This window comes from Ovis aries, chromosome 21, assembly GCF_016772045.2.
Source record: "Ovis aries strain OAR_USU_Benz2616 breed Rambouillet chromosome 21, ARS-UI_Ramb_v3.0, whole genome shotgun sequence".
NCBI lineage: Eukaryota > Metazoa > Chordata > Mammalia > Artiodactyla > Bovidae > Ovis > Ovis aries.
This window is the reverse complement of record NC_056074.1, coordinates 1,056,871-1,077,667: the sequence shown is the minus strand read 5'-3', so window position 1 is coordinate 1,077,667 and position 20,797 is coordinate 1,056,871. Positions and strand designations below refer to the sequence as shown.

Below are 20,797 nucleotides of genomic sequence, written 5' to 3'. Positions count from 1 at the left end.
ACTGAATCAAGTACCAAATAATCATTTTCCTGAATATTTGCATCCACATTGGCAAATAACTGATTTGACTTTTTATACAAAAGCATGCAAATTTTAAAACTACATCTAAGTGAAATCCCCAATTCTTGTGTCAACCCTGTACTATTGACTTTAAATTCAAAGGGATAGTACGTAAGTCAAGAAAGCAATTCAATTTATCAATATCAGTAAAGCTTCTTTTCTTATACTGTATAGTAAATTTACATAAGGCTGTCAATTAAAAACTTTCATATATTCCTACATGTTAGAAAAACGTGTCAAATCATTATTTATTGTAAGTTTCAGTTTTAACTTCTCTTATCTGTGTCGCTGGATCACAAATAAGCCTTTTATCCCTTAATGATATCTCCAAATGTCATGCTTTTAGGTATTATTGTCTAATGACAGTACATAAATAGACTCCATTATTATCAGATTTTACAGAATTTTTCACAGTTCTCACCCATGGTGATACTGCATTTTGCTGGTCTGGAGTTAGAACCCTCTTGTGACCCCTCTTCCCCAAGGAAGGCAGGCCCACTCCTCTACATGCAGTTTCATGTTCGATTGCTCCCTGGTGGCAAATTTGCAATGCAGGAAGCCCAGAGAATATCTTCTTAATTTGGGTAAAGTAATGCATGACATCCACATAAAGTTTATTTCAGTTCAGTTCAGTTCAGTTGCTCAGTCGTGTACAACTCTTTGTGACCCCATGAACCACAGCACGCCAGGCCTCCCTGTCCATAACCAACTCCCGGAGTCCACCCAAACCCATATCCACTGAGTCAGTGTTACCATCCAACAATCTGATCCCTCCTTCGTCCCCTTCTCCTCCTGTCCTCAATCTTTCCCAACATCAGGGTCTTTTCAAATGAGTCAGCTCTTCGTGTCAGGTGGCCAAAGTACTGGAGTTTCAGCTTCAACATCAGTCCTTCCAATGAACACCCAGGATTGATCTCCCTTAGGATGGACTGATTGGATCTCCTTGCAGTCCAAGGGACTCTCAAGAGTCTTCTCCAACACCACAGTTCAAAAGCATCAATTTTTCGGTGCTCAGCTTTCTTTATAGTCCAGCACTCTTGTCCATACATGACCACTGGAAAAACCATAGCCTTGACTAGATGGACCTTTGTTGGCAAAGTAATGTCTCTGCTTTGAATATGCTGTCTAGGTTGGTCATAACTTTCCTTCCAAGGAGTAAGCGTCTTTTAATTTCATGGCTGCAATCACCATCTGCAGTGATTTAGGAGCCCCCCAAAATAAAGTCTGTCACTGTTTCCGCTGTTTCCCTATCTATTTGTCATGAAGTGATGGGACCAGATGCCATGATCTTCGTTTTCTGAATGTTGAGCTTTAAGCCAACTTTTTCACTCTCCTGTTTCACTTTCATCAACAGGCTCTTTAGTTCTTCCTCACTTTCTGCCATAAGGGTGGTGTCATCTGCATATCTGAGGTTATTGATATTTCTCCCGGCAATCTTGATTCCAGCTTGTGCTTCTTCCAGCCCGGCGTTTCTCATGATGTACTCTGCATATAAGTTAAATAAGCCGGTGACAATATACAGCCTTGACGTACTCTTTTTCCTATTTGGAACCAGTCTGTTGTTCCATGTTCAGTTCTAACTGTTGCTTCCTGACCTGCATACAGGTTTCTCAGGAGGCAGGTCAGATGGTCTGATATTCCCATCTCTTGAAGAATTTTCCAGTTTATTGTGATCCACACAGTCAAGGCTTTGGCATAGTCAATAATGAAGAAATAGATGTTTTTCTGGAACTCTCTTGCTTTTTGATGATCCAGCGGATATTGGCAATTTGATCTCTGGTTCCTCAGCCTTTTCTCAAACCAGCTTGAACATCAGGAAGTTCATGGTTAAATAACCATGGCTGAGGTCTGACTTGGAGAATTTTGAGCATTACTTTACTAGCGTGTGAGATGAGTACAATTGTGTGGTAGTTTGAGCATTCTTTGATGTTGCCTTTCTTTGGGATTGGAATGAAAACTGACCTTTTCCAGTCCTGTGGCCACTGCTGAGTTTTCCAAATTTGCTGGCATATTGAGTACAGCACTTTCACGGCATCATCTTTCAGGATTTGAAATAGCTCAACTGAAATTCCATCACCTCCACAGGCTTTGTTCGTAGTGATGCTTCCTAAGGCCTAAAGTTTATTTTTCTATTTGTTTATCTCTTATTTCATATTTCTTTTGTTTATTTTGGAATTGTATCTCATCTGAAAAATCTGCACTGTTTGAGACAGGAAGTTTATTAAATCATCTATTTGAATATATTTTCCTACTTATTTCCAGATCAGCTAGGAATATCTGGGGCTAGGAATATCTCTAGGTCTCCTGGAAAACAATATATTATATTTAAGACTTTGGTTTTAAAAAAATATTTATATGGGACCTCATATGTCCTATACTGTCTAGACAATTATAATTCTAAGCTGTGAAATTTTGAATAAGAATAAGAAAACATATATCCACATGAAAGCTTATACATGAATTTCATAACAGCATTATTCATAATAGTAAAAAGATGAAACATCCAAATGTCTATCAGCTTATGAACAAACAAAATGGTATATCTATACAGTTAAGAATTATTAGCCAGTAAAAGGAATGAAGTACTTTACATGCTACAACATGGATGAACCTTGAAAGCATTATATCAAGAGAAAGAAACCAGTCACGAAAAGGCCGCATATTGTATGATTTTATTTGTCTAAATTGTGCAGAATAGGTAATTCCACAGAGACAAAACATACATTAGTGGTTTCTGGGGGTGAGAAGGAAGGGAAAATGAGGCGTGGTTGCTAATGCGTTTGTGATGAAAATAATCTGGAATTAAATTGTGATGATACTTGCACAACTTTGTGAATATGCTCAAATCCAATGAACTATACACTTTAAGTGGGTGAATATTATGATATATGGGTTATATTTGAAAGAATCTGTTATTGATGTATAAAGAATTATTAAAAATGACCTTTTGAAGATATCAATAATGTTTTAATGGTCTTTATTCAGTTCAGTTCAGTTGCTCAGTCGTTTCCGACTTTTTGTGACTGAATGAACCACAGCACACCAGGCCTCCCTGTCCATCGCCACCTCCCTGTCCATCACCAACTCCTGGGGTCCACTCAGACCCATGTCCATTGAGTCGGTGATGCCATCCAACCATCTCATCCTCTGTCGTCCCCTTCTCCTCCTGCCCTCAATCTTTCCCAGCATCAGGGTCTTTTCAAATGAGTCAGTTCTTAACACCAGGGGGCCAAAGTATTGGAGTTTAAGCTTCAGCATCAGTCCTTCCAATGAACACCCAAGACTGATCTCCTTTAGAATGGACTGGTTGGATCTCCTTGCAGTCCAAGGGACTCTCAAGAGTCTTCTCCGACACCACAGTTCAAAAGCATCAATTCTTTGATGCTCAGCTTTCTTTATAGTCCAGCTCTCACATCCATACATGACCACTGGAAAAACCATAGCCTTGACTAGACAGACCTTTGTTGACAAACTAATGTCTCTGCTTTTTCAATATGCTGTCTAGATTGGTCCTAACTTTCCTTCAAAGGAGTAAGCATCTTTATTAGCAGTGCCCAAAAAGCAGCCCTGCCCCCATCTTTACCAATAAGCTACAGGTCTGTTTTACTTATTTTTCATGAAACAATTATTTTTGAGACAAAAGATTTGGATTTTTCCATTGCAGAATCGGCCACTTATGAGCTATGTAACTTTGGGCCAAGCCTGGACCTCAATTTGCTCATCTGTAAAAATGGAAATTTTTACAATTGTTGACCATTACCAGATGGTCAACACCGAAATCAGATTGATTATATTCTTTGCAGCCAGAGATGGAGTCAGCAAAAACAAGACCAGAGCTGACCGTGGCTCAGATCATGAAATCCTTACTGCCAAATTCAGACTTATATTGAAGAAAGTAAGGAAACCCACTAGACCCTTCAGGTATGACCTAAATCAAATCCCTTATGATTATACACTGGAAGTGAAAAATAGATTTATCATATCATATCTAGATATGATAGAGTGCCTGATGGACTATGGACAGAGGTTCGTGACATTGTACAGGAGACAGGGATCAAGACCATCCCCATGGAAAAGAAATGCAGAAAAGCAAAATGGCTGTGTGGGGAAGGCTTACAAATAGCTGTGAAAAGAAGAGAAGTGAAAAGCAAAGGAGAAAAGGAAAGATATAAGCATCTGAATGCAGAGTTCCAAAGAACAGCAAGGAGAGATAAGAAAGTCTTCCTCAGCAATCAGTGCAAAGAAATGAGGAAAACAACAGAATGGGAAAGGCTAGAGGTCTCTTCAAGAAAATTAGAGATAACAAGGAAACATTTCATGCAAAGATGGGCTCGATAAAGGACAGAAATGGTATGGACTTAATAGAAGCAGAATATATTAAGAAGAGATGGCAAGAATACACAGAAGAACTGTACAAAAAGATCTTCACAACCAAGATAATCATGATGGTATGATCACTCACCTGGAGCCAGACATCCTGGAATGTGAAGTCAAATGGCATTAGAAAGCATCACTACGGACAGAGCTAGTGGAGGTGATGGAATTCCAGTACAGCTGTTTCAGATCCTGAAAGATGATGCTGTGAAAGTGCTACACTCAATATGCCAGCATATTTGGAAAACTCAGCAGTGGCCACAGGACTGGAAAAGGTCAGTTTTCATTCCAATCCCAAAGAAAGGCAATGCCAAAAATGCTCAAACTACCACACAGTTGTACTCATCTCACACGCTAGTAAAGTAATGCTCAAAATTCTCCAAGCCAGGCTTCAGCAGTATGTGAACCGTGAACTTCCAGATGTTCAAGCCGGTTTAAGAAAAAGCAGAGGAACCAGAAATCAAATTGCCAACATTCTCTGGATCATGGAAAAAGCAAGAGAGTTCCAGAAAAACATCTATTTCTGCTTTATTGACTATGCCAAAGCCTTTGACTGTGTGGATCACAATAAACTGTGGAAAATTCTTCAAGAAGTGGGAATACCAGACCACCTGACCTGGCCCTTGAGAAACCTATATGCAAGTCAGGAGGCAACAGTTAGAACTGGACATGGAACTACAGACTGATTCCAAACAGGAAAAGGAGTACGTCAAGGCTGTATATTGTCACCCTGCTTATTTAACTTATATGCAGAGTACATCATGAGAAACGCTGGGCTGGAAGAATCACAAGCTGGAATCAAGATTGCTGGGAGAAATATCAATAACCTTAGAGATGCAGATGACACCACCCTTATGGCAGAAAGTGAAGAGGAACTAAAGAGCCTCTTGATGAAAGTGAAAGAGGAGAGTGAAAAAGTTGGCTTAAAGCTCAACATTCAGAAAACGAAGATCATGGCATCTGGTCCCATCACTTCATGGGAAATAGATGGGAAACAGTGGAAACAGTGTCAGACTTTATTTTGGGGAGGCTCTAAAATCACTGCAGATGGTGATTGCAGCCATGAAATTAAAAGATGCTTACTCCTTGAAAGAAAAGTTATGACCAACCTAGGTAGCATATTGAAAAGCAGAGACATTACTTTGCTGACTAAGGTCCATTTAGTCAAGGCTATGGTTTTTCCAGTGGTCATGTATGGATGTGAGAGTTGGACTGTGAAGAAAGCTGAGCGCCGAAGAATTGATGCTTTTCAACTGTGGTGCTGGAGAAGACTCTTGAGAGTCCCCTAGACTGCAAGGAGATCCAACCAGTCCATTCTAAAGGAAATCGGTCCTGGGTGTTCTTTGGAAGGAATGATGCTAAAGCTGAAACTCCAGTACTTTGGCTACCTCATGTGAAGAGTTGACTCATTGGAGAAGACTCTGATGCTGGGAGGGATTGGGGGCAGGAGGAGAAGGGGAGGACAGAGGATGAGATGGCTGGATGGCATCACTGACTCGATGGACATGAGTTTGAGTAAACTCCAGGAGTTGGTGATGGACAGGGAGGCCTGGCGTTCTGCGATTCATGGGGTCGCAAAGAGTCCGACACGACTGAACCACTGAACTGAACAGAAAAACGGCAATGGATTTGATGACTGATTCACTGCAGACCATCTCGAAGCTTCCTCACTCTCAGAAGTTCCTTTCCCAAACCCACTTCCACCTCTCCTTCCACTGGCATTGCCTTTGTCTTTCAGAAGGAAATACAAGCCAACAGATAGCCCCTCTCCTAACCCCCCCCTTCCCAAGGCGTTGTCTCCTTTCCATCTTCCTTCCTTCTTTCCTGCTGAAAGGGCAGCAGGACTCTTTTCCTTTCGGCGGTTCTTTCACTTGTGCTTTGGGACCCACCTCACCCACCTTCTCACCCACCATGACACCATCAGTATTAACCCTTCTCCATCCCAGCTGGATCCTTCCCAACAGCTTCTAAAGTTGCTCAAGCCTCTGCTATTATCCAAATAAAACACGGGGCTCACAGGATTGCTGGTGTTTCTAGTTACCAGCTTAAGTTGGGCTACTGTTGGGCAATAATGGAACCATAGACCACAGTTTATAATTCACATTGTTGGCCAGGTTTGAAATTAGGTTTTTCTTGGCCATTCACAACTATTTGCATTAATCCAAATTTTATGCATTGGTACTCATGCTTTTATGTTTCCCTCTTACATATAGTATGGACATATGTGGATGATTCTTTATCACTAGACTATGAGCTCATGAGGACAGATGCTGTGTCTGTATCCTCAGCGCTGAGCAGAATTAAGAGCTCAGTAAATATTTGTTGAATAAATGAATGAAATTCTGTAAGACTGAGCCAGCAAAGGACTAGGTATCAGGTCATTTGAAATTAGGATGCTTCATAGATATTAAATATTTTAAAATGTATTGCATACATCATGATATCCAAATGTGAGCACTGAAAATTTTTGATGTTTTTATTTAGGCCATGGAAGCAGGACTCTCAGAAGTGAAAAGCGAGTTACAGTCACGTGATGATCTCTTGAGAATCATAGAAATGGAACGATTGCAGTTGCACAGAGAACTGTTAAAACTAGGAGAGTCCCAAAGTACTCAGGAAAACAAGAAAAGGTATATTGTTATATTCAGCAACCTGAGAAGAACTGTTCAAAACATTATGCTTAAATATTTTGAGAGTTTTATGTGTGAAATTGAAATTAAAAGTCTGTTTTGTGTTATTATGCTATTAATTATTAGGTAATATTAGATATTAAAAATAAAAGTAGTGATTATTTTATCTTCAAAATCAATGTTTTTACTTACCTGGAATATTATAGCATGTTCTGATATTATGGATACTTATGAAGTCAAAGACTTTCTTAGAACTTTTATTCTTCAGAATATTGTATGAATAATAGTATAGAGCTAATATTTAATTATCAGTGTTTATAAATAAGATTTACTACATGTTTTTCAAATGTTTTTATGTTGATGGCCTTAAGCTTCAACTTTTCACTTATAAATGTTTTATTTATTTTGGCCTCAAACTCATCACCTTGTCAGTTCCATTAAGAGTTTTGTTAGAGCAGATGTTTTTTCCTCTTTTAAAGTCAGGAATTATGTACCATATAACCACAAAGGAAATGGCACTGCTGAGGATTATTAAATGTTTATGTTTGTGAATAAGACTGTTCCAACTATTCCCTGCTCTTCCAATTCTCAATAGACCTTGAGTCCTTCTCACATCTGAAGGCTAATGCCAGATCAGTGATAGGACTTCAGAAACTGAATAGCTAAACGATGATAGATATTTAGTGAAAGATGATTACATTGTTTTAAAGTGTTAGTTGCTCAGTCATATCCAACTCCTTGTGACCCCATAGACTGTAGCCCACCAGGCTCCTCTGACCATGGGATTCTCCAGGTGAGAGTACTGGAGTGGGTTGCCATGCCCTCCTCCAGGGGATCTCCCTGACCCAGGGATCGAACTGGGGTCTCCCACATTGCAGGCAGGTTCTTTACTATCTGAGCCACCAAGGGAAGCATTATTTTTTCAAAGCTGTAGGGCCTGCTAGCTTTCCTTTGAGGTTTCAAATGGCAAATTAATATTCCCCAAAGTAACCTCTTGTCCATCTAACCAATAGTGGTAGAATGCATATTAGCCAGTATGAGCTTTAGAGTGGTCAGATATACAAGCTATATGTCATCACCACTGATCATTAATAAATCCACTGGAAATATATTATGTGCAAGACACTGTTCCGGTGTGGTGAGTTGGTGAAAAATGTCTTCACATATGGAATGTATATGCCTAAAGACATAAGAAATTTCCTAGAAGAGCAAACCATTCAGCCCAGGTCTAGCTTTGGTTTATGAAGAGCATTGTAGGTATTTTCTCTGGAGCTCTATCTCACACAGTCAATTTTTAATTCCAGACATGGCCAACATTCCTTGAATATATGATTTAATCTAAAATCTTGCAGTTATTTGCATATTTGGCCAATACTTATGCCTGCTTACCATTTTCTATTTAAGCTGGTATATATTTTGGTCTCCAAACTACATCTTTCTCATTTGGAGATAGTCTTCAGTTCTAGTATTCTGAGATTCGATGAAAAATAGGTATTTACCTTTTAACAGCTTCTATTGTATTTTAGACTTCGGGCATAGTCTTCTCAGCCTTCATCTTTCCCATTGAAAATTTCTAATCCTTTTAGTTTGTTTTCATTTGAACATGATTCTGTCCTCTTTTTTTTTTTTTAATTCTGTTTCTTTTTTACAGTTGTATTAGGGTGAAGCAGCCAAGGCTATTGAGTGTAAATACACAATAGTTTTATAACAGTAGCATTGTAATGTTTTTATTTATTTTCAAAACTTTTCTCATTAATGCCAAGATTTTGTTAGCTTTTTCTTTTCTTTACTTATAGAAGCATCTTGGGCTGAGATGTTCTGAGAGTTATTAAAAATAATTCCTACCTTCCCTTCTTACACGATAAATGACAGTTCCTTTATGTCTTTATGTTAACATGATTATTATTTTCTTCTTGAGCTTGTCCACATTGAAGTTTGATGTTTGTTCCACTCACTCACTGAAATTTAAGATCATTATGAGGTTTTTACCATTCAGTTCAGCATTCCACTCCCTGAATTGCTTAGAAAGAATTAAAAATAGGAAATTTCATTTTTCACCACTTTAAAATCATAGTAAAGAAGACAAATTTAAGATTGATCCTAAAATAATGTTTTAGGAGAATATTGGATACAATGCTCACAATATATTACTGAGGGGAAACAAAAGGGGCCTGAAAAGTAGTGTGTACAGTACATGCTAATGGAATGGGAAACGTGTTTATACACATATGCATAGACAAAAAAGACAGTATACACAAAAATGCTAACAGTGGTTTTCCTAGATGACAACTTATAGCAGTGTATATACTCTGATAAACTCTGTTTTCTACAGAGTTAGCATGTATGTTTGATAACCAAAAAAACAGTAGTCTAGTCCAGACACATGCACCTCAAGGACATCACTATTAATTTATACCTCTAATTTTTTAAACCTTTTATTTTATATTGGAGTATAGCCAGCTAACAATATTGTGATAGTTTCAGGTGGAAAGGAAAGGGACTCAGCCATACATAAACATGTATCTGTATACACTCTGCTATATTAAAATGGATAGCCAACAAGATTCTACTGTATAGGACAGGAACTCTGCCTGAATGGGAGGGGAGTATGGGGGAGAATGGATACATGTATAATTTATACATTTTAAAAGAGCCCTTTATTTTCCATCTTTTCATTAGTTATTTCTCTCGTCTCTCAGATTTTGCTTTGTTTGTATGTGTGGCTTAAGTTTCTGATTTGTGGAACTATTTTAAAAGCTCTTTGGAAATCTAAAATCATGCTCAGTTACAGGTAGGTACATTCCTCAAAACCCCAGACACTATCAGGTTAGCCCAGCAATAGTGCAAAGCATGCTATGTTTCTTGCATGGTTATCTTTATTTTAAAAAAGTTTTTTTTTTGATTAATTAATTTAATTTAATTGGAGGCTTATTACCTTACAATATAGTAGTGGCTTTTGCCAAACATTGACATGAATCAGCCACAGGTGTACATGTGTTCCCCATCCAGAACCCCCCTCGCACCTCCCTCCCCATTCTATCCCTCAGGGTCATCCCAGTGCACCAGCCCTGAGCGCCCTGTCTCATGCATCGAACCTGGACCAGTGATCTGCTTCACATATGATAATATACACATTAGAGCACTCTCAAATCATCCCACCCTCACCTTCTCCCAGAGTCCAAAAGACTGTTCTTTACATCTGTGTCTCTTTTGCTGTCTCACATATAGGGTCATTGTTACCATCTTTCTAAATTCCATATATAAATGTTAGTATACCACATCGGTGTTTTTCTCTCTGACTTATTTCACTCTGTATAATAAGCTCCAGTTTCATCCACCTCATTAGAACTGATTCAAATGCATTCTTTTGAATGGCTGAGTAATATTACATTGTGCATATGTACCGCAACTTTCTTATCCATTCATCTGCCGATGGCGATCTAGGTTGCTTCGAGTCCTGGCTATTGTAAACAGTGTTGTGATGAACATTGGGGTACACGTGTCTCTTTCAATTCTGGTTTCCTCGGTGTGTATGCCCAGCAGTGGGACTGCTGGATCATCAGTCAGTTCAGTTCAGTCGCTCAGTCGTGTCCAACTCTTTGCGACCCCATAAATCCCAGCACACCAGGCCTCCTTGTCCATCACCAACTCCCGCAGTTCACTCAGACTCACATCCATCAAGTCAGTGATGCCATCCAGCCATCTCATCATTTTGTCCCCTTTTCCTCCTGCCCCCAATCCTTTGCAGCATAAGAGTCTTTTCCAATGAGTCAACTCTTTGCATGAGGTGGCCAAAGTACTGGAGTTTCAGCTTTAGCATCATTCCTTCCAAAGAATACCCAGGGCTGATCTCCTTCAGAATGAACTGGTTGGATCTCCTTGCAGTCCAAAGGGACTCTCAAGAGTCTTCTCCAACACCACAGTTCAAAAGCATCAATTCTTCGGTGCTCAGCTTTCTTCACAGTCCAACTCTCACATTCATACATGACCAATGGAAAAACCATAGCCTTGACTAAATGGAACTTAGTTGGCAAAGTAATGTCTCTGCTTTTCAATATGCTATCTAGGTTGGTCATAACTTTCCTTCCAAGGAGTAAGCATCTTTTAATTTCATGGCTGCAGTCACCAACTGCAGTGATTTTGGAGCCCAAAAAAATAAAGTCTGACACTGTTTCCACTGTTTCCCCATCTATTTGCCATGAAGTGATGGGACCAGATGCTATGATCTTCATTTTCTGAATGTTGAGCTTTAAGCCAACTTTTTCACTCTCTTCTTTCACTTTCATCAAGAGGCTTTTAGTTCCTCTTCACTTTCTGCCATAAGGGTGGTGTCATTTGCATATCTGAGGTTATCATATTTCTCCCGGCAATCTTGATTCCAGCTTGTGCTTCTTCCAGCGCAACGTTTCTCATGATGTACTCTGCATATAAGTTAAATAAGCAGGGTGACAATATACACCTTGACGTACTCCTTTTCCAATTTGCAACCAGTCTGTAGTTCCATGTCCACTTCTAGCTGTTTCTTCCTGACCTGCATACAGGTTTCTCAAGAGGCAGGTCAGATGGTCTGCTTTCCCATCTCTTTCAGAATTTTCCGCAGTTTATTGTGATCCACACAGTCAAAGGCTTTGGCATAGTCAATAATGCAGAAATAGATGTTTTTCTGGAACTCTCTTGCTCTTTTTGATGATCCAGCGAATGTTGGCAGTTTGATCTCTGGTTCCTCTGCCTTTTCTTAAACCAGCTTGAACATCTGGAAGTGTACTGCTGAAGCCTGGCTTGGAGAATTTTGAGCATTACTTCACTGGCGTGTGAGATGAGTACAATTGTGCGGTGGTTTGAACATTCTTTGGCATTGCCTTTCTTTGGGATTGGAATGAAAACTGACCTTTTCCAGTCCTATGGCCCCTGCTGAGTTTTGCAAATTTGCTGGCATATTGAGTGCAGCGCTTTCACAGCATCATCTTTAAGGATTTGAAACAGCGCAGCTGGAATTCCATCACCTCCACTAGCTCTGTTCGTAGTGATGCTTTCTAAGGCCACTTGACTTCACATTCCTGGATGTCTTGCTCTAGGTGAGTGATCATACCATTGTGATTATCTTGGTCATGCAGATCTGTTTTGTACAGTTCTCCTGTGTGTTCTTGCCACCTCTTCTTAATATCTTCTGCTTCTGTTAGGTCCATACCATTTCTGCCCTTTATTGAGCCTGTCTTTGTATGAAGTGTTTCCTTGTTACCTCTAATTTTCTTGAAGAGATCTCTAGTCTTTCCCACTCTGTTGTTTTCCTCTATTTCCTTTCAGCAATCCAAGTCTATTCCCCAACCAGTAAAGCTGAAGAAGCTGAAGCTGAATGGTTCTATGAAGACCTACAAGACCTTTTAGAACTAACACCCAAAAAGATGTCCTTTTCATTATAGCAGGCTGGAATGCAAAAGTAGGAAGTCGAGAAACACGTGGAGTAACAGGCAAATTTGGCCTTGGAATACAGAATGAAGCAGGGCAAAGGCTAATAGAGTTTGGCCAAGAGAACTGCATTGGTCATAGCAAACACCCTCTTCCAAAAACACAAGAGAAGACTCTACACATGGACATCACCAGATGGTACACCGAAATCAGATTTATTATATTCTTTGCAGCCGAAGATGGAGAAGCTCTATACTGTCAACAAAAACAAGACCAGGAGCTGACTGTGGCTCAGATCATGAACTCCTTATTGCCAAATTCAGACTGAAATTGAACAAAGTAGGGAAAACCACTAGACCATTCAGGTATGACCTAAATCAAATCCCTTATGATTATACAGTGGAAGTGAGAAATAGATTTAAGAGACTAGATATGATAGAGTGCCTGATGACTATGGACGGAGGTTCGTGACATTGTACAGGAGACAGGGATCAACACCATCCCCATGGAAAAGAAATATAAAAATGGCTGTCTGGGGAGGCCTTACAAATAGCTGTGAAAAGAAGAGAAGCAAAAAGCAAGGAAAAAAAGATATAAGCATCTGAATGCAGAGTTCCAAAGAAGAGCAAGAAGAGATAAGAAAGCCTTCCTCAGTGATAAATGCAAAGAAATAGAGGAAAATGACAGAATGGGAATCATAAGGTAGTTCTATTTCCAGTTTTTTAAGGAATCTCCACACTGTTCTCCATAGTGGCTGTACTAGTTTGCATTCCCACCAACAGTGTAAGAGGGTTCCTTTTCCTCTGCACCCTCTCCAGCAGTTATTGTTTGTAGACTTTTTGATAGCAGCTATTCTGACCAGTGTGAGACAGTACCTCGTCGTGGTTTTGATTTGCATTTCTCTGATAATGAGTGATGTCGAGCATCTTTTCATGTGTTTGTTAGCCATCTGCATGTCTTCTTTGAAGAAATGTCTGTTTAGTTCTTTGGCAGCATGGTTATCGTTATTTTTCATGTTTCAATGATTTTTTATTTTACTAATCTCCGTGATGTGGACATGAACATTACCTGTTTCTAGTTCTCCAAACTTCCTGTGGAGAGTGTACTTTTCATACTAGTTCCTGCCTTTCCTCTCTAGTGCCCATATGTGGTTACTATTCCATTTTATAAATTGAGCAGCTGAAGAATAGACTATTTGAGCTTTCTCTGGATAGACTGTCAGATTTAATGATTTTGGATCACTTTTATGGAGTAGTTGCTCCCCTCGGACATATCCTGACATAGTTCCTTTCCACAATGTAGAAGCAGGTCAGGTGTATTTCCTTTTTTATACTGGCTCCCAAGCTATTTTATTATATGAAACAGTCTTTTTCTTCTTATACAAAAATCTTATCTACAGATGCAAATTGAGTATTCAGCCAATATTTAATGTATAATTGAAATTCCATATTAATTACAGTGTTTTATTTTCACTAACACTATTATTTGCACTCAGTTAAACATGTAAATACTTATGGGACCTCAGTGTGTTAGAACTTTCCATGTGTGTAACTAGAAATGTCTCCAGCAGATTAATAATCTGTCTCTGCAGCCTACGATGGCCTAAATTAACAATGTAATCATAACAATTTATCAAGTTTAATTTTTATTCATTTTAATTTGTAGACTTGAATCATCTTATTCACCATCTATTAAAGAATCAGAAAAAAAAAGGAAAGAGCTATTTTCGGTGACCCCAGATCAACCAGATCATGAAAAAGAGTTGGACAAGGTATGGCAAATAAGGAGCTCCATTCTTCCAGGCAGATCTGAAATCTTTGAATACAAAGGGGAAAAAATTCTTCCCTCTCACTCCCTTCTTCCTCCTGCTGTTGATGTATTTTCTCCTAAGACAATAACCTACCAAGCTGCTAATTCTGACACTTCTCAGTACGCAGCTGTGGGGGGCACAAACTCAGGTCACCCACCAGTGCTGCTGGGACACTGCTCATGACAGGTAGAGGGCCGAGGCTCCATGAAAGGCAGCTGGTGGCAAGAGCGATAGCTCAGCCAGGCACTCAGCCGCATGCCAGGCGCATAAACGAGGAAGCTGCCTGTGCCGGTTGCTCAAGGTCCTGTTTCTAGGATGGGGCTGAACTAATTAGTCCTACCTCATAAGGTCATGGGTCTTCCCTTGTGGCTTAGCTGGCAAAGAATCCGCCTGCAATGCAGGAGACCTGGGTTCGATTCCTGGTTTGAGGAGATCCTCTGGAGAAGGGAAAGGCTACCTACTCCAGTGTTCTGGCCTGGAGAATTCCATAGACTGTATAGTCCATGGGGTCGCAAAGAGTCAGACATGACTTAGTGACTTTGATTTCACTTCAGTTCACTTCATAAGGTCATGATGAGGAGTAAATGAGCTAATACTAGCTGCTACTTAAACAACTCTTGGGCTTCCCTGGTGGCTCAGAGGGTAAAGAATCTGCTTGCAATGCAGGCGACTCTGGTTCGATCTCTAGGTCAGGAAGATCCCCTGAAGCAAGGAATGGCTATCCACTCCAGGGTTCTCGCCTGGAGAATTCCATGGAATGAGGAGCCAGGGGAGCCCTGGTCCACGGAGGTGCAAAGAGCTGGACAGAACTGAGCAACTAACATTAAGTTGTTCTTGCCATGTGCCAAAAGCTGTTCTAAAGGCTTAGCAAAACCTAATTCGTACATTCCTCACAACCGTCTGATAAAGTGAAAGTCGCTCAGTCATGTCCGACATTTTGTGAGCCCATGGACTAAACAGTCCATGGAATTCTCCAGGCCAGAATACTGGAGTGGGTAACCGTTCCCTTCTCCAGGGGATCTTCCCAACCCAGGAATCGAACTTGGGTCTTCTGCATTGCAGGCAGATTCTTTACCAACTGAGCTACCAGGGAAGCCCTCCCATCTGATAAAGTAGGTACTAATACTATCCTGTTTTATATTTAAGGAAACTAAACCACAGAGAAGGTCAGTAATTTCCACCAATATTATAGCTATTAAGTGGCAGAGGCCAGATCTGAATCCAGACAGTCTGGCTCTAGAGTTCATACTCTTCCTTTAAGTTAAAATCCAGAAAATAATGCAAGTAAAGTGCTTAGAACATGGCCTCCCTAGCTCAAGGGAAGCACCTAATAGATGTTCGCTGCTGTTTCTGTTGGTTACACTGAACGTGTGGCAAGTACTTTGCCAGCAGCTGGGAACAGGAGTATGGATAAGACCTGGACACTGCCCTGGAAGACCCTGTGGGTTTCAACTCTCCTACAGAAAATTACCTTCTCTTCTTCCTCTAGTAAAATTCCAAAGTAGCTGGTTTTTTTCCCATAAGTTTATCATGGCTGCTGCTCACTTCCCTATTCTTTAGGTTTAAGGATTACACGCATATTCATTATTGTATAGTCCAAACAATAGTTAAAAGTAGGAAAAACCTGGGCATGGCTTTGAATTATCATCCAGTGCCCAGCACAGTGCCTGAACACAATGAGGGAGAAGAAATATTTAGCAACCAAATCAATATTAACGCTGAGGGCTCCCATAATTGTATACGGTCATAAATTCTGTTGTTTGTATAAATTCAACAAACATTTATTGAGTATCTAGTAGGATCCCTGGTGGTTCAGCTGGTAAAGAATCCACCAACAATGTGGGAGACCTTGGGGATCAAATGCGGGTTTGATCCCTGGGTTGGTAGGAGAAGGCTGCCCCCTCCAGTATTCTGGCCTAGAGAATTCCATGGACTGTCATCCATGGGCTCGAAAAGAGCCGGACATGACTGAGTAACTTTCACTTCACTTCAGGACTAGTGCTATTCTGCTTATTTCTGAGGAAATACAATAATGTAAAAGACAAGTCCCATCTCCTGAAAAATTGACTATGAGGCAACTATTGATTATAAAAAAGTTGTTATGAATTAATGAACATTTTTCTTATGTTTTTTACATAATCTCCTGGAACTGATTTTACTGATATTTTAAAATATTTGTAAAACTATTCTTTACTGGAGACTCCAGTGAATACCTTATGATAAAAGGTTGATTAAAGCCTCCCAAAGTATAGTTATACTGTTCTTAACCTTATAGATTTAGGGAGAGTAATACAGCTTAGTGACAGACGGAATCTACTGGTTCTGCCTAGTTTTGATATGGAGGGAGAGTGCCAGGCACAAATCTCTGCACAGGCTCTGGGAGACTTCTAGATGACACATTGCTGTGCAGAAAAGCTAGCAAGTAAAGTGCGTGTAAACAGCTATAGTTTCCAGGAAGTGTTTGGAGAGAGCATTTCACTCTATAATAAAACCAACAGTAGCCATATTTTATGACTCTTGCAAGCATTTTATTTTTCTCTTTTTTCAATATAGAATGATTTTTAGTCACTAATTTTGTGATAAAATTGACATTTTTAATAAAGCCGAAAGTCATTTAGAGCTAGGTAAATTAAACTCATTTAAAGAGTTTTGAATTATAACATGCTTTAATATCTAAATGTTGTGAAAATAATAAAAAAAAACCTTACTCCTTCTTCATGATAGTATATTCATTTTTTCCCACATTTTAGAAGTGCTATTTTAAGAACATGTTAAGCTACATCAGTTCAGTTCAGTTGCTCAGTCGTGTCTGACTCTTTGTGACCCCATGGACTGCAGTACGCCAGGCTTCCCTGTCCGTAAACATCTCCTGGAGCTTACTCAAACTGATGTCCATGGAGTCAGTGATGCCATCCAACTGTTTCATCCTCTGTCGTCTCCTTCTCCTCCTGCCTTCCATCTTTCCCAGCATCAGGGTCTTTTCTAAGGAGTCAGTTCTTCTCATCAGGTAGTCAAAGTATTGAAGTTTCAGCTTCAGCCTCAGTCCTTCCAATGAATATTCAGGACTAATTTCCTTTAGGATGGACTGGTTGGATCTCCTTGCAGTCCAAGGGACTCTCAAGAGTCTTCTCCAACACCACAGTTCAAAAGCATCAGTTCTTCAGTGCTCAGCTTTCTTAATAGTCCAACTCTCACATCCATACATGACTACTAGAAAAACCATAGCTTTGACTAGATGAACCTTTGTCAGAAAAGTAATGTCTCAGCTTTTTAATATGCTGTCTAGGTTGGTCATAGCTTTTCTTCCAATGAGTAAGCGTCTTTTAATTTCATGGCTGCAGTCACCATCTGCAGTGATCTGGAGCCCAAAAAATAAAGTCTGTCACTGTTTCCATTGTTTCCCCATCTATTTCCCATGAAGTGATGGGACCAGATACCATAATCTTAGTTTTCTGAATGTTGAGCTTGAAGCTAACTTTTTCACTCTCCTCATTCTCTTTCATCAAGAGGCTCTTTCGTTCTTCTTCATGTTCTACCATAAAGGTGGTGTCATCTGCGTATCTGAGATTATTGATATTTCTCCCAGCAATCATGATTCCAGCTTGTGCTTAATGCAACGCAATATTTCACTTGATGTGCTATGCATAAAAGTTAAATAAACAGGATGACAATATACAGCCTTAATGTACTCCTTTACCAATTTGAAACCAGTCTGTTGTTCCATGTCCGGTTCTAATTGTTGCTTCTTGACCTGCATACAGATTTCTCAGGAGGCAGGTCAGGTGATCTGGTATTCCCATTACTTTAAGAATTTTCCACAGTTTGTTATGATCCACACAGTCAAAGGCTTTGGCATAGTCAATAAAGCAGAAGTTAATGTTTCTCTGTAACTCTCTAGCTTTTTTGATGATCCAGCAGATGTTGGCAATTTGATCTCTGGTTCCTCTGCCCTTTCTAAATCCAGCTTGAACATCTGGAAGTTCACTGTTCATGTACTGTAGAAGCCTTGCTTGGAGAATTTTGAGCATTACTTTGCTAGTGTGTGAGATGAGTGCAATTGTGCAGTAGTTTGAACATTCTTGCATTGCCTTTCTTTGGGATTGGAATGAAAACTGACCTTTTCCAGTCCTGTGGCCCCTGTTGAGTTTTCCAAATTTGCTGGCATATTGAGGGCAGCATTTTAACAGCATCATCTTTTAGTGTTTGAAATAGCTCAACTGGCATTCCATCACCTCCACTAGCTTTGTTCGTAGTGATGCTTCCTAAGGCCCACTTGACTTCACAATCTAGGATGTCTGACTCTAGGTGAGTGATCACACCATCGTGGTTATCTGGGTCATGAAGATCTTTTTTGTATAGTTCTTCAGTGTATTCTACATTGGAAGGATGCTCATAAAACCCAATTGAGACACATTATAGAACAACCCCAGTGTTCATCAGATAAATTGTAAGGAAAAAAATTGGAGAGAGGAGATGGGGGACGAAACAAGATGTGTAATACTGTCCTGGGACGAGCATGCTTGTACTTCAGCCTCCTAGTCTATGCTTCTGCTCTTACGACTGGGTAATTTAGACCCAGCCAGTTCCTTCCCTGAGAGTTTTTTTTTTTTTTTTCGTTTTTTCATTTATTTTTTTAAATGATGGAGTTAGACCACATGATTTCCAAGGTTACATCCAACTCTGAAATTCTAAAAATGTTAGTGTAAAGAATAGATCCAGGTGAGAGATTGGTGGTATGAAGCCTGAAGCTGGACCACCTGCCTTCCTGACCCAAGTACTTTCCATGTTAGGTCATCCCACTCTGGCTTTTTTCCAATGTGGGAACCACATTCTAGGGCTCTACTCAGACAAGTTACATAGCACAGTGTAATCGGACTGCCTGTTACCAGGAATGTGACTTATGAACAGTTACATACGTCAATTTTCTGTCTAATCTGGAAAATAGAGATTGTAGGGATTAAGTAAAATGATGTATGTAGAGTAATTAGAGAACACAGGCATGCAGGCACAAAGAGAGGCTTTAAAAATATAGGAGCTGGTCTCAATACGTGCACCAGATTTAGATCTCTATTCAAACAAATAAATTTGAAAAACATTTATCACACCTCTAATACAAATATAAATTTGATACTGCCTGGGTATTATATGATATTGAAGAGTTGTTAATATCTTTAAGACATTATTCTGGTTATGTTTGAAGAGAGAGAGCACACTCAATCTTTTAGAGATTATGTCTTGAAATTTTTAAAGAAGAAATGAAAAAAAGTTTTTGAAGGAAGTTCCCTGGTGTAAATTCATATAAATCTCTTTGTGCATGGCCCCTGTTTAACCTGCAGCCTTACTTCTCACAGCACACTGAGTCCAGCCTCATCAGGCTGCCTCTGGCTCACCGAGCGTGCCCCTCCCTCTGACCCCTTTCCTTCGCTGCCCTCGTTGCCTGGGAGCCCATCCCCACCTCTCTCTTCCCTTGGGCTTCTGTTCACCCCTCAATGTCAGTCCCAAGCCCCTTCCTCTGGGACCTATCCTGACGCCCACCGGCTGGAGTAAGCACTGCTCCACCACAGGCTGCTGGTACTGGTTGCTGTGCTCGGTTGTAACTGTTTATTTTCCTGCTTCCCCTAATGGACTGTGATTTTCTTTTTTTGAGAGCAGTAATTATGTACTTTATCTCAGAACCTCAAGAATCAGAGACAGTGAATTAGAAATGGTGAGGGATTTCTGAGGGCCTCCCAGATGGCTCAGTGGTAAAGAATCTGCCTGCAATGCAGGAGATGCAGGAGACATGGATTTGATCCCTGGGTCGGGAAAACCCCCTGGAGAAGGAAATGGCAACCCGCTCCAGTATTCTTGCCTGGGAAATTCCATGGACAGAGGAGCCTGGAGGCCTGTGGTCCACAGGAGTACAGATGATTTCTAGGCAGATGAGAGGAGGCTGAACTAAGACAGAGGTAGTAGCAATGGAGAGCAGAGGCAGGACTTAGGAGAGGCTGAAAGAGAAGGACCACGTTTCCTACCTGACTTGATTTGGGAGGATGAGGGAGGGGAGGAGTCCAGGGTGACCCAGCAGTTTCTACCATGGGAGGTTAAGAATATGAGATTCCACAGGCTGAGAAAAGTGGGTGGCACTTTTTCATGAACACATGGAGTTTGAAATTTATTATAACATGATTCTGAAAAGCGCAGTGTTCAGTCACAAATAGTACAGCACAATTTAGTCAAAAAAAAAAAAAAAAGCACGGAAGTTAGAGCCAACAGTCCTAAGTTCTATACCTCGTTCTTCCAGTTAATAGCTTTATGACTTTGAGCAAGTCCCTTCTCTGAGCCAACGTTTTTCTCCCTAAAAACTGGTTCGTCAGTCTCTGGGTGGAAGGCCCAGCACTCTTCCATGGCACCAAGCCCAGAGTGGTGGTTTAATGGGTATAAAGTAAGTTACACAGGACAAGTAAGTTCCACATCTGCTGCACAACACACTGCAACAGTCAACAGCGCGGATAAAGGTCTGTTAGAAAGGTAGGAA

The 20,797-nt window shown here is 40.2% G+C and overlaps 1 protein-coding gene across 1 annotated transcript in view; it reads left to right on the top strand.

Moving 5' to 3' along the window:
* The window catches only part of DEUP1 (deuterosome assembly protein 1), a 128,245-nt gene that overhangs the window by 50,054 nt on the left and 57,394 nt on the right, over nucleotides 1–20,797 (top strand). Inside the window, 2 exon segments of the mRNA XM_012101573.4 lie at nucleotides 6,919–7,064; nucleotides 14,136–14,241. Coding sequence (XP_011956963.2) covers nucleotides 6,919–7,064; nucleotides 14,136–14,241 — 252 coding nt within the window.